The 15348-nt window shown below is 40.7% G+C and overlaps 1 protein-coding gene across 12 annotated transcripts in view; it reads left to right on the top strand.

Annotated features, from left to right (window-relative positions):
- Positions 1 to 15348, top strand: part of tjp1a (tight junction protein 1a) — a 118893-nt gene that overhangs the window by 17342 nt on the left and 86203 nt on the right. For 11 of the 12 annotated variants that reach the window (XM_056381696.1, XM_056381666.1, XM_056381704.1 and 8 more), the window contains exon 1: positions 3579 to 3747. The exons of the other annotated variant lie outside the window; for it this stretch is intronic. In XM_056381696.1, the coding sequence (XP_056237671.1) occupies positions 3656 to 3747 (92 nt within the window). In that variant the 5' untranslated portion in view covers positions 3579 to 3655. Of the gene's footprint in view, positions 1 to 3578; positions 3748 to 15348 lie in introns of those variants that run through there. 12 annotated transcript variants of the gene reach the window in all.

The raw sequence follows: 15348 nt of genomic DNA, 5'->3' as shown, positions 1-15348 counted from the left end.
TCCTATGCCTTGTGCATGAAAGAGAGGCAGAGCGAGAGTGAGACAGGAGAACAGTCCAAGGCTACAGATTTAATCTGGCTGCTGTGGTCATGTGATTAATCGTGGCCAGGGGCCAGGGGATAGTGTAATTTATGGTGAGGGGGGATCAACACATTTGGATGGTTGCGGCTCCTGAGGGAAATCTCACTCTTAAACCAATCCAGTATTCTTCTCCATCTCTCCCTAACCCACTGTAATATCACAGATGTGACAGCTGGGTTTTGGGCAAGTTAGCCATTTATATCTCTGACTATGAATGTGATGAAATGGACTCCTGGTGTATAGTTTTATGAAGCAAATGCATGACGTTTTTGCTCGTGGCCATCAAGGAAATGTCTGTATGACAAATAACTGAACCACCTAGTTCTTAAGCAAATTAAACAGTAGTAGGCACATGCTGCATACTGAGCACTTATACAGTATGCACATATAGTATAGTCTGTAATGTCAGAGACATAAAGAATCTATTTAAAGTATTTGGGCTAATTGGGGCCATTTGCAAGTCAGTATCACCAATGTTTGTTTATTACCAGAGATTAAAAAGAATATTGACAGTGTGCTGTGGACTGTGCGTCACACACAGTCTCTACTGTCCTTCTGGCTTAAAACCATATCACTGCTGTGGTGACCTCACCCTCCTCACCCTCCTTCAAGCCACTGGTGTGCTTGTGTGTGTGTGTGTGTGTGTGTGTGTGTGTGTGTGTGTGTGTGTGTGTGTGCTTGTGTGTGTGTGTGTGTGTGTGTGTGTGTGTGTATGTGTGTTTACTTAATCCTCTTTCCAAGCCCAAGAACTGTAAACACACATCAGAAGAGTTGGAGAAAAGGCGAGGTTGGTTGTGTTGAGATTTTTTTTTGGTGAATATTCTGTTGTTTTCATGTCTGCCAATATCAAGCAGTGCTGATAGCAGCAGTTTCCCACTGACCTTCCCCACCAGCTGCTCACCAGCTTGCCCCATCCAACAGGAGTTACCTGCGTTTGCACTGGCTGTCTGACGTTTCTCCTTGGCAATTTTATTTTGGGTGTTATTCATTCCTGATAGAGTTTATATCTAGATTTACTTTTCTGGTGCATGGGCCATCTCAAGAGGACTATGGTTTATACACTGCAGCTCTCCTTTCCTTCATTCTATTTATTAGTCTGAACAAATATGTAAATACAAGGACAGTGATGTGCTGTCCCACCTCATGGTGTGGTTTCATTGTAAAAAATGTGTGATGCTCTCCAGCGTCACTGCCAACTTGTTTAAAGGTTAATGGTCCTGCCCAAGGGGTTTATACAGAAGGAGTCTGTCATCAGTCTTTATGGTTACATCATACTCCTCCTAATCACTCTACAGTCCTAAAGAACACTAGTTCTCCTCTTTGACAGATGCCATACCAGCATAAACATACCAGTACAGAGGGAGTCACTGTAACTTAGGTCTTATGCACATGGACTCCTCTGATGTCCCCCTCGTCCTTGAGGACTCACTAAAGACTCATGTTTACTGGGCATTTAAATCTGATACCAAATCAATCACTGAATTGATTAGCATTTGCAAAGACTCTCCAAACTACCAGAACCTAAAGGGTGAATAAAGGTAACCTGAACCTCACATTACTCTGTTGGTTGGCAGTAAGAGATAGCACACATGAAAAAAGAATGAAACACATGTTATCATAGAGGCCTGAAAACAATAGAATAATAATAGAGAGTTGCAGCATCACTAAGTATACATAATATTGTTCAGTCTCATTATTGAAAGCTAGTAAACATTTTATGTATTTATACTGTACAATTGTATAATTATTAAGAGTAATAATAAATAACAGATAAAATAAACAAGATAAATGAATTTGATTGTTTTTACTGTTACTTTTATCCTTTCTGTTTTTTAATTAGCTTTGCTTGGCTCACTTTCACTGAGCCGCAAATGAGATCATGTTGACTCGCCTCCTTATTCGGTCAAACCTGCGGCGAAGGACTGTTTGGCTATTTAAGCAGATTGAGATTAAAGCAACAAGGTCAGTAATTATATGAGATGAAAACAACCCTGTTGTTCTTAAATAATATAAGAAAAGAAAAAAAAATAACATAAGATATATATTTACTGATCCTGAAGGAAATTTTAGGGCTCCATAAACATGGTGAAATAGTACAGCCATGCTGATACAGAATTTTGAGGCCAAGACCGATAAACATAACATAAACAAACATTTTTAATGTCCTTTAAATTTACTTTATTTAAAAGTGACCAAATTCACAGAGCAGGATATTTTACAGTTGAAAAAAAAAAACAAAAAAAACAATTGTCAGTGCTCTCTGGTGGAGAAAATGTGACACGGCTTCCAAACAATCTCAAACATAATGGCTGTTTCATCAATCTAGTTCTAAAACATTCAGTAGCATTAATATACTACTGTGGCACACAACAACATAAAATGTACTATATACATTTTTTACGTAAAATAACTCGACTAAATAAAGGCAGTTGTGATGTATAAATGATGATGAAAAGCATTAGTGACAATGTGAAGTACTAGTTACATTGTTAGAAATTATGAGCAGTGAATGAGCTGTACAGACAGGTGCATTTGTTTTTTACAAGCATTTCACATGACATACATACAGTAGGCTATAATGTCACAATGCAAGTAGAAAATGAGATAAACAAATGGAATAGGAATATTTATTCTGTGGAGTATGTTATGTTGCTGCTTTTTAAACTTCAGGGTCACATTTGCAGTCAACAGGAGCAAACGTTACATTTTGTGGCTTGATATATTAGTTTGACTAGACCTTAGAATTCTCTCTTTCATTTGCCCATTGTTCTGATTTTCTCTACATGTTTCCTTCTAGCTTTTTCTGCTAATCATCCTCCTCCCACCTCCTCCCTGAGCTCCAGTGTTATCTCATTTACTGTTTTCTAATAACCCAAACCCTGATGTTTTCATTCTGCCTCATGGGCCAATCTCATGAAAACATCTCACCACAAAACGACGCCTCTGCCTCCGATTTTACAATACACTCAGCATCAGTTAGGTTCCCCCCTCTTAAGCCATTACATCGCTCCCTCTCTCCTCCTCCTCCTACCACCACCCCTCTCTTCCACTCCCTCTCCCTCTCTCTCACACGCGCACTCTCTTTCCTACCTCGCAGACGTTTCGGTGCCACTGCCGCTGCATCCTCTCTCTGACTGTTTGTCTCTTTCTTTTGACTCGCTAGAAAAAAACAAACAAAAAAAACAAAACAAAACAAAACAACAACAAAAAGAGAGGAATAAGTGGCCGCAACGGAGCGAACCACAACAATGACCCGCTCCTGACTAAAATTGAATGGATTAGCCAATCTATTCTGAGCTCTAATGAGATTAGAGAGTCAGCGCAGACATGGGTCGCGGCGGCGTGGTACCTTTCGTTGAGCTCTTCGGGGAACGTTTTCCCTGTCAACAGTCCTCCAGACGTGGAAATGGCGTTTTTGACACCGAAGATGCCGCGGATGCCAGGGGACAATAACAGACATTTGAATGCACGCTCACCTGTGCCGCTTTTGTGGCGCGCGGATTCCTAGAAGTAGAAGTAGAAGTAGAAGTAGTAGCTAGCAGCAGTTGTGGTAGTAGTAAAGGAGGACAAAAAAATGAAGTACCAGAAATATATCACGGTGATGCAGATGGCCATGGGAGTGACAGCCTCCAACAAAGACTGCCTCCCCGTGAAGAGACAGCTGTGGTGAGTATGGAGGAAGAGGATGGAGGAGGATGTGCGCGTGTTGTTGGGAGCGTGTGTTGCTGCGCGCGTGGAAAGAGTGACAAAGGTAGTGTTGTCCTTTCATGTGGAGAAAACAGCTTTAGAAATTAGCTTCTTAGCTCTGCTGTCATGACAAAACCCCCCCCTCTTCTCCTTTGCCCGGGTCTCTCGTGTGAAGTTGAGGCTGAGCAGCTGTTGGCGGAAGTCGGCTGCCTCCATCTCTCTTTGCCTTCAGACAACTGTTTCATATTCACACCGGTGATGTCCACACACAGCAGGCATCCAGCCAGGGACAGGAGGGTTGTACGGTTCAGTTGCTTTCTGTGCAGCCGTGCACCGTGCGTGTGCGTGCGTTGCTGTCCCTGTGTGTTTATCTGTGTTGTCGCCTGGTGGACCCTGTTTGTTATGATCTGCTGGTGAGGCTGAGTTTCACATGCAGCGGTCGGAGAGGCGGACAATAGCCTACAGAGCAGGTGTATTCACAACAACAGTAGAAAACAATGCTGAGCGCCGTCCCATACATTCTGCTTTGAAATGATTTCACTTGCACCTGCGCGCACTCCATCTTTTTCTTTCCTTACAGCCTTTTATCGGTCGTTCATTTGAAGCTTTTAAGAGTAATTTGGTTGATTTGTATTTTCCCCGCAAGTATCTGTCCTCATAGATCTATTTCTGTGATCTGATGTTGTGAAAAAAAAAATGTCGGCTGATTTCTCCACTCTCATCACTTATTCAGGAGCTTCGTGCCTTCTGCATCTAGATCACTATGTGTAGGAGTTATGCTAAGTGGTTCACTATCATTGGCTGTGTATATCTCTGTGTGTTTACATATCTTTCCATCATCAAAGTCTGTAGTCCTTAATCCATCTATAAATTTTCACTATGCAACCAGCTGCATCCACGAAACATACCAGCTCTCTACTTTACAGGCTGCCAACATTATTTCACTTCTCAGCTTTGGGAAACATCTGTTACCATCAGTTTCTCTTTTTCATTGGTTGCACTGCATCGTAGGGCTGCAGACAAGGATTATTTTCATTATATATTAAACTGTTGATTATTTTGAAGGGAATCGGTAAATCATTTGGTCCTTGAAATATCAGAAAACTGAAAAATAGCCCAGCATCCTGGTGGGGTGCCAACCATTAACACAATTTGAGACCTTTCTTGCATGTCATTCCCCATCTCTCTGTCCCCACATTTGTAGCATCTCTCTAATGAAGCATGCAATGCCACAAATACGTTATAAAAAATCACAAGTTGATATCTTTAAGATGTTTGCTTTGTCCAAAGATTTAAATCCAGAGATATTAATTTTATAGTGATTTAAACCCAATTCATTGATTTGTCGATAGAAATTAATCAGCAACTAGTTTGGTAATCAATTAGTCATTTATGTATCTTTTGTAGCAAAAATGCTGAACAATCTGATTCTAGTTTTTCCAATGTGAGTATTTGCTGCTAAAGTGAATATTTTTTGGGGGGGTTGGCCTGTTGATCAGACAAAACGAGAAATCTGAAGATGTCACCTTGGGCTTTGGAAACATTTTTCGCTATTTTGTGACTTTTTATAGACCAACAACAAGTGAATTTATTGAAAAATAGTATTCAGCTCTATAAATAACGAAAGTAACTGTTACTTGTGGCTCCTACAATGATGTAAAACAGAGAAAACAGAAAATCCTTACATTTGAGAAGCTGTGAACAGAAAATATTTGGCATTATCGCATCGTAAATCTCTTAAAGATAAATTGTAATTCAAAATTGTGTTATTTTAATTAATTAATTTTATGTCGGACGATTGGCCAACTGTACATTTTGTAAATTAGATAGTTGATACGAGAGATTGAGAGATTGATATTAATGTCTGTAACCTTATTTGACTTTTGACAACACATCACATGTGTTATGATTACACCATAGGTCATTTTAATGTAAACTGTAAGTCTATTCCTTTTGCTAATTGATATTAGGAGCCTCATTAATAACGAAAGGGAAAATCAAAAAAACATGACAAAGCAGTGAGTAGTGTTCAGTCTAATTATAGGCTCTCATTACAATAGGCACATTCAGTTCTCCTTCTTCTGTAATCCACATAGATAAAATTAAGCATGAGGAATAATCCTTACAGATTGGCATTACTTTACAGTGAGAAGACAAACACTGGTTTATTGTAGTGGATATCCAAACTGGTTCCTGTGGAGTTCATCCATATAAAAAATGGCTTTACAACTTTGCATGCACAGTCTACTGTAGTAATGAACATGGCTGAATCAGAAGTCATCACACAGGGGAAAAGGATAGGTTTTCTCCTCTTAGCTCGTGTGACTGCTGTCAAATGTGTTGCAAAGGACACTGTGGTGACTTGGTTTTGACACTTCTCCCTTAAGAGAGGCGCGGCGGTACGTCTGGGGCCATCACATCATGGTGGGGGAAGGGGCACGGCCATTAAAACAGGATTACTGTATTGCCTCCGACAGCCACTTTAACGAAGGGAAGCTGAGCTAGCGTGTGCCTGCAGTGTGTATTTCATGGAGTCACCCCATGCATTCACTCGCATGCCATGTCTGTGTTTATTCAGTGTGAAGTTGAGTCTCAGAATCAGGAGGTTTGCATGCACACAAGTAACTCGGCTGCACTGAATACTCAGAATGAGGTACTACTCAGTGATGTTAGGTACAAGATTTGAAATGGCTCAGGTTTACTTCTACTACAAGTTCATATCCAGATGTGTGACAATGTTTGAGCTAACAGAACTAGCAATATGATAGATAAATGCTGAAGCAACATTGACTTTATTATTTTTATCCATCCATCCATCCATCCATCCATCCATCCATCCAAGTTCTGTGTAAACACACAGGAGTAACAGTTTTTTATAGCAACGCAAAACACGAGGGGAAATGGTGTGATTGTTCCATAAAGAGTATAGATGAGGAGGGGGTTGTGCTCCAGATGGTTTATGATCTTCCATCCATCATGTTTAAAGAGCCGTTTATTGCATTGACAATGCAATAAATAAACATGAAAATATGAACTTGGTGTCGTTGATTCCACTACTTTTAATGGGTGATGACACAAGACTAATGATAATTAATAGTTTCTGTAGATAAACATGATAACCACCTCTGTCATACTCAAAGTTCAGTAAGGCTGAAAGTGCATATCCTGATCAAGTGCTTTCAAGATGTAATATGTCAGTACAAGTACTTTACAAACTTTTGCAGTTCATCTGCAGTAACTTGCCAGTAACTTTTACCATATGCATTGCCATAATGTTTCTGAGGCAATAAGAATGAAATTCAAATAATGTGAAAACCAACGACAGCAACCTTTGTAGATCCCTGTGCATTTTGGGAGCTCATTCAGAGGGTGACTCTCTTACCAAGTCACCTGGAATTTATTCATCTCTGTGGCATAATTGCTCCATCAAGGTGGAAATAATATAAAAACCTGAAACTAAAAACATGTACCTTAAGGCCACATGTGAAAAAGCACAAGATTTTGTTAGCCAGTTGCAGGTGGTGAAGTTCTGACTGGAGGTTTGTGCAGACGGCGGTGATCAGTGGGCAATGTGGGGTTTTTGTTTCTTGTAAATCCGCCACATTACACTTATCAAAAAAATAAAAACAAATTATTATACAAAATGTCTGTGATAACCACTGCACTGTAATTAGTTTGAGATGATCCATAAACAATAAGTAACTTGATGACGTGTGTTTAAACTAGTCGCAGCTCTTCCTAACATGTGGGTGTATCGTCCTGTATTGTGCGCCAGATGTCTACTCAGCTCCGCTCCACAGTGACAGCTCCGCCTGGTGTTCTCAGTCTGCCTGTTTAATGATGCATAAAGTCAGCGTCCCTTCTTCCCCCCAACACACACACATGAAGAAGCCCCTCTGATTTGCCTGTCCACACATCCTCCCTCCCAGCTCTTCAGAGGAACACACACAAACACACACATGACACACACACACACACACACACACACACACACACACACACACACACATATACATTCATCAACTCCTACCCGACCCCCTCCACTCTTCCAGTTCCACTCGTGGAGGCCATGATGCGTAATCTCACACAAACTGACAATGCTGCACATTAGTTACCTCAGCAGGAGCCCAAGTCCAGGGTGGGCCTGTCATGATAATCAGTACTTTTCTGAAAAACATGTAGAAAAACTCTCTTTTTTTCTCCTCAGTATCTCTGTCTCTCTCTCCCTTAAGTCAAAAAAGCCTTTTTGTATTAAAGTCATGAAGTCTGATCTTAAAAACATGAGTCATGACTTTGTTAGAGTCTTGGAACACACTACTCTTACTCTCCACAGTTCTGTTTAGAGTACGTGCAAAGTTGCACACGTGTGTGTGTGTGTGTTTGTATGTGTGTGTTTGTAGTCAGTGTTTCTGTCCATTAGGAACTCGCATGTTCTTACTTTGGCAGAACGGTTGTAATCTCCTCTCAGATGGTTTATGCCACTAAAGGGAACAGATTACACAGGGTTTATTGACTCGTGGCTCACCCCTTACCCCCACCCCTTACCCCCACCCGCTCTCTGAGCATCCTGTGGTGTATGTTTATGTGTTTGTTGGTGTGTGGTGTGTGGGTGTCTGTGCCAGTGTGAGTGTGCCTGTGTGTTTGTTTGTCTGTGGGTTAGGGCCTTCAATGATGTCTTTTCGGGTCCGATTTAAATACTGATAACTGGGGTGAGAAGAACAACTTTTCCCACAGTATTTGCTTTGTTGAATGTCTGCAGTTTTATGCTAAAACAACTTATATGGAAATTTCATAGCCTATAAAACTCTAACAGACTAAGAAAACAGTATTTTACGTGTTATTTTTGGCAGAGGCGGACATATGTGTAGGTAGTGTGTCAGTATTGCTCAGACTTTATTACAAAACGTTGCACAGTAAGTCAGTAGACAGACTCTGGTGCGTAATGTTGCAAAAGAGTTAGCACGACTGATGTTTTTCCAGAGACATATTTATATTTGGTTCAGCATCAACACAGTTTCTGTCCAGTACTCTGTAACAGAAAGATTGCCAAATACACACAGCTGAAACATTTTGCATGTAAACTGCACATTTCATTGAGTATTATCACACTGCATCAGATTCATCACTAGGGCTCGACATCGTGCAAAAATGTTCGATATCGGTACCGATACCGATATCTTGACTTCAATACCGATTCTTAGCGACACTTTTTTCTATACCAATTTTATCAAATCTATTTTAACAAAAAAATAATTACAATACACATTACGATACAAATTTTAGTTTTACTTTTAAGCTAGGTCTCTTTACACACTCAAACATGTTTGTGTAAATAAACAGCCTATCACCAGCATTATTAGATCTACATGTTTGGTTCACTGATGCTGATGAGATTTACTCATTTATTGAAATTTGGTATTGAATGACAAGGCATTTTGATCCCCGATAGTATCAAACCAATTCGGTTGGTTGGTCAGAGCGGTTGCTCTATTCAAGATGTTTCGTTCTGTATTAGCATTGTCTATACTGACGTACTGTACCAGTGATATAAAACTCCAGCTGCATCCTCCTCAAGTCTGACAGCAGTTCTAACACAGGGCATTTCTGGATTCATGTAATGTTGAGCCTAACTATGGGCCTGGTAATGGGTGCTTAAAGAGCCTGTTGGCGGCACTGATGGTAACAGAGACTCATCGTCTCTGGTCAGAGTCAGACGCGGAGCAGCAATGACTTTTAGAATCTGTGAGTCTCACGTCCTCGGCCTCTGGTGACTCTCGACTGTCACGATGCCTCACAGGAGGCTGACAAGATGGGATCCATCACTGCCGTCCCAGAAATAGAGAAGGACACAGCAGAGGGGGGTCCACTTTTGTCTCACAGAAATCTCAGTTTATTCTTTTTCCTTTTGTTCCTCTGCTTCGGAGATTTATCTGTCTGTCACCATTAATGTTGCATAACTGAGGCTTTTTTTTCCCTTCATATTATTACAATGTTAAAGCATTACAGTATAGTGCAGTAGAGGATGTCTTTTATTTAAATTAAAAAGTGCCAGATACTCTCTGTGAAATAGGTTGATATGTCTTCTGTCCCAATAAGATTGAAACTGAATAACAAATCAAATAATTGATGTTACAAAAACATTACCGCACTGTCATAGTTTACAATACCTAAAAGCCCATTGACTCCAAATCATGCATTGTTGCTGACCATTATTTGATATGACTTTAGATTGGTTTTCCATCTTCCATGTAAAATTTAGTTTGTTCGTTTGTTACCAAAAGCATTGTCATGTTGTTGGAAAACCAACCCGAAAAAACAATAATAAGTAAACATGGATGTTGTAAACAGGATAAACCAAAAGAAAATAGTGGTTTCATGTTGAAAAAGCACAGCCACACAACGAGGCAATAATAATGACATAAAAACAAATTTAAGTAGACCACTGTTATGGATTTCCAATACAGTAGTGGCTCCAAGTAAGAAAGTTTTATGCCTCTGCAAGTTGTTTTTCACAGCCTACTGACGGAGGAGGAGAGTTGTTCCCGGAAGGTTGTCGTATTCTTATAAAAATTCTCAGCAGCAATGAAAGCATATATAATTTGTAGTTATTGAGCTGCAGTAACTTATGTTGCCTAAACATGGAAAATCATGAGTATTCTTAACATCCCATTCTCACCGAGGCACAGTAGCAGTAGGTCAGGCAAAATAGTCTGATATCCCAATCCCCAACAACGTTTTTAGGTCTTCCAGGCCAGATGAGCTATATAATCTCTCTTGCATGTTCTGGGTCTACCCCAGGGCCTCCCACCAGTTGGACATGCCTGTAAGATCTCCAACGCCCCCAGGAGGCCGGAGGCCGACTGGCTGCTTTCAACATGAAGGAGCATCAGGTCTAGTCCGAGCTGGCCCTGGATGTCAGAGCTGTCTGAGACCAGCCACCCTGCGGATTCAGCCACTTGTATCGGTCTTCCAATCACTGCCCAAAGTTCATGACTTTCATGAGTGTCGGAATGAAGATCAACTGGTACATTGAGAGCTTTGCCTTCCTACATACATAAACTCCCTCACTTGAGGCAGAAACTCTGTCCCAACCCATAGAGCGCAAACCATCGTTTTCTGGCAGAGAACCATGGCCTCAGACTTGGAGGTGCTGACCCTCATCCCAGCCACTTCACACTCGGCTGCAAACCGCCGCAGTGCACATTGAAGGTCAGGGTTTGATGACGCCAACAGAACCACATCATCTCCAAATTGCATTGAGGAAATTCTTAGGCCCCTGAACTGGATACACTCCTCCTCCCGGCTGTGCCTCGAAATCCTGTCCATGAAAATCACAAACAGGAGGCCAACACCCACCGGGAATGTGCTAGACCTCCTGCCAAGACTACGGACACAACCGTCACTTTTGCTATACAAGGACCATAATGACCTTTGACAGCTCCCATGTCTGATTGGTTATTATTCAAAACTAGCTACATCTTTGCTTGTCAGCCAAAGTGTACACGGGAATTGTTTTTTGTTTCCTTATTTCATTTGCATTGAAGCACATGTCAACTTGAGGTACATTACTGCTGACACCTCTTCCTGTGTTTGGTAATGGGCGGTTATTTGCAAAAATCCCCAAGCAAACTATATAAAACGTGCCTATGTTTGGTGACATCAGGTACAGGGCAGCAACTCAAGCTATTCTCCACTTCTGCTTTTAGCCTAGCTTGTCTTCACAGCAGATCTGCTCGTACAATGAATGTTTGATGTGCTCTGAGGTTGACTGTGTTTGTTTATGTCTGTTATGCATGTATGGGAGCAGTGGCGTTTGTTGACCTGCCTGTTACTCTCCTCTCTGCAGGGGTCAGACAGCATGACCGTTGTCCCGTCTTGTTTGATGCATGTCTATATGCCTAATCTGGTCTGTCCATCTGTCAGGTCTGTCTGGCCTAATCAGAGTCTTGATCCCGCCACAGATTTTCTTTCCCCTCCTCTTCTGCCCAGGTGGCTTTAAAAAAAGGCTTATGGACTCCAACTCTTAAATAACAGCCTTTGAAATGCGTCTCCTTGTTTTCTTTGCTTTCTCCTCGGACTGTTTCAAGGATGTTTTTAGCCAGCCAGCATATTAGTCATTAGTTTCATTCTTCTGTTAGGGGGGGTCAGCGAGGTTATCTAGATCAAGCAGAATGTGTCATGCACCTCTTGTCACCACTTGTCCCCTGAAGTAGGAGGGAAGCCCTTTAGCAGAATGATGCATGTTCATCAGCTGCCATCACTTCCGGCTGAACAGTCAAGCATTACGAAGCAGTCGGGGCGACCTCTAAGCCATACACTTGACAGTGTCCCTCTGTCCTTTGTCCTTTTGCATTATGGTCTTTCTCGTTGTTTTGTTCGGTCGCTTTTCTTCCACCTGCCCCTCAGCACCATGCTCCTTCGTGCTTTGTTCACCTGTCACCTTTAGTTTCTACTTCTTCATCTTTTTGTTCTTACTTTTTCTTTTTCCCACCTGTGTGACTGAGGCCCCAGCAAGTGTGTCAGTTTATATGGAAAGTAAAATAAATGACTAAAACACTGGCTTAGTAAAAGCTTTTTTGAAAAGGTGTTGGAATATAAATGGAAAAAGAAAAGTCAGATGAGCTATTTTGGATGCACCACTGTCGCCTGATGAGCTGGGAGATATGAACAAAGGAGAATCCCAGGATGGAAATGCATCTCATCAGGACTCTTTTGGTCAGAGCACAGTCCATTATTATTGGGCATGATATAAAAAGCAGATGAAGATAAAGCATACGATGAAAATCTTTTCTAGTTGTAAGAGACACCTGCATAGAAGAGGATGGGACTGGAAATTTGTAAGGGGGATCATATCTCTGGCATGTGTGTGTGTGTGTGTGTGTGTGTGTGTGTGTGTGTGTGTGTGTGTGTGTGTGTGTGTGTGTGTGTGTGTGTTGTGTGTGTGTGTGTGTGTGTGTGTGTGTGTGTGTGTGTGTGTGTGTGTGTGTGTGTGACATTGGGAGCCCTGGTGCTTAGGTAGAAGTGTCAGGATGGGGATGAGACACACCTGCTTTTGTCCCCGTAGTCCTCACTAAGTGGAAGCAATTGCTCTGTAAAGTGCTATTCATCTGAAGATCTGTCATAACATAATATCTCTGAGGTGACAGGAGGATGTAGCCTGGGAGCCCCCCCAACCCCTACCCTGAACAAGCTAGTTAAACTGTTGACTACAGGCTCACAAAAAGAGCAGAAAAGAGATTGTTGAGATTTGCTCGCCAGTCTCTCTCTCTCTTGCTCTTTCTCAGATACCATAAGTGATGGCAGTAGGATGACAAATATATTTTGTTGTTAAAACTAAACAAAATAACAAAACTGTCATCACAAACAAAACATTAATTATTATTTACACAATTATTTATTCACTCAAAATCAGGAGAGATCAGTGCTCGCTCTCTCTCTCTCTCTCTCTCTCTGTCTTTCTATTTCTTTTCACTTCCCTGTTTGGGTCGAAAGTTCTGTTCACAACAACGAAAAGCAGCAAGACAGCAAACTAAGTGACGTGTTCGTTCTGTCTGTGCATCAATCTACTCCGCTGTGTCCTAATGACCGTGTCACATGATCATCATCATTTGAATCTCAGCTTTTAGGTCCTTTTAGCTTTTAGTTCTCAGACAAAAAATGGAAATGGAAAAAAACTACACTTCTCTGATAACTCGGCAAACTCCAACTGCTATTGAAGTTCATGCGATATGACTGAAAGCTCCAGAACAGCTACTTAATTGATGCTGTATTGAAATTGTTTTGTCAGCTGCTGTTTCAGGTCAAAACTTAACTTTCATAATCTTGAAATGGTGTTCTGCAACAAATTCCTTTTTTTCAATATTTTTTCAATCATTTTATCATTTTATCTACCGTAATGTAATTATGTTTAATACATAACCATATTATAATTGAGGGACATACTACTCTGCCGATAGATAAACCAAAACATCAACTAATGATTTTTCTAAAATTAGGCTACAACATTTACACATTGCTGGGATTCTGGGATGAGGTAATCTGTAAAGCTTTGCCAATGACCTCTTAAATCCAGGGCAGGAGGGAGATTCTCTATTTTGGGCTGAAGTCTCATGTAATATTCATAAACTTCACCTCTCTCTGCACTGAGTGCCTAATGTTTCTTGCTATTTTTTTTTTATTTTTGTGCTATAAGATGCTGGCATTGTCTGTTGTTTGTACCGAAGGGGTCACTTTGGGTACGCCTTGTGAGTGCGCTCCAGCCTGTTTGTGAGTTCCTCCATATTTCTCCAGAGGCAGTGAAAAGTGAAACAAACTTCTGTCAGCCATATTCTGCCTAATCCACTGGCCTGTGTGGCTCAATATATCTCCCTAAAATCCTGCAGCATCACAGATGATAAATCATTCATTGGTCGGCAGCGAGTGAGCAGTCATACTTCTGCTCGCTCTGGTTTTCTGTATAGTTTTAATATTTGTACCCTGATGTTTATACTGCCTGTCTGGATCAGACTGTAGATCTCTCTCAGACTGTAGTCCTTTTTTCACATGTAGGTGGCTCATATCATCTCTGATGTAAGTCTATGTTGATTATAGTGTATGAACTGTAAAATACAGAGAAAGAAAAAGGATTTAAAAAAAGGCCATCTCAACAGGGACCAGAGTCTGTTCACAGGTCTTGGGGAGCATTACTGCATATGAAAAAAAAGCCTTTTGTGACATCACTTGAGTCGGTATCACTTGGGTATGAAGACCACAAATTTGAAAGTGAAAAAAATCTGGATGTGTGCAGTTAGAAAGGCTTAAAAATAATATCAGGGCTCAGATTGCATTGTGGGTAATGTAGGTTGAGCAAGGTTTTTACAAGGAAGAAGAAAACATGGAATAAAAAACACAATATTTCTGGTTGTGATTTTGATCACTGATGTGTTAAACTGTACCATGAGTCCGGCAATGTTGAGTGCAAAGCTAAATCAGTTTATTCTAGCCAAAGTCCTTTAGTCTGTACTGGGTCATACTTTTTTTTTTCAAGAAATTACTCAAATTTCAAACTATAGACAAATACACATATTTTTTTGCAAACTTTGTTCAAGGATTTTCCTTAGCAGTTCTGAATCACTACTGAATCTTTGCTTTGATCCCATTGAAGACACATTTATCAGACAGTATTAGTATTAGTTTTCAGACAAATGTATGGGAGAATTGGACGATATTCCACTGTTTTACAAAAAACAAAACAAAACAAAAGGTGTTATTACAAGATGCAGTCATTACTTATTATAAAACACAGTGTCATGGAAGCAGTGATGTATAAAATCCTGGAGCCAAATAATCCATTATTTCTATGTTTCTCTTCAGTGATATCATCTTTTAGTGCCCTCCTTAAGTCATACAGATACAGTCCATGTCTGCACTCCTCATTTTTAGAAACAGTGATTTTAAAACCCACAGAGCTCTATAAGCTGTTTCTGGATGTGTGAATGGAGTCCCTGTGTAAAAACAACACTGGGATTACAGTGACAGGGCTCCTCTAGATTAAATGTGTATAGTAAATACACAAATGCACTGTGTACAGGTCACAGTAGA

This window comes from Seriola aureovittata, chromosome 1 (genome assembly GCF_021018895.1).
Source record: "Seriola aureovittata isolate HTS-2021-v1 ecotype China chromosome 1, ASM2101889v1, whole genome shotgun sequence".
NCBI classification, from domain to species: domain Eukaryota; kingdom Metazoa; phylum Chordata; class Actinopteri; order Carangiformes; family Carangidae; genus Seriola; species Seriola aureovittata.
This window is presented reverse-complemented; position numbering and strand designations above follow the sequence as displayed.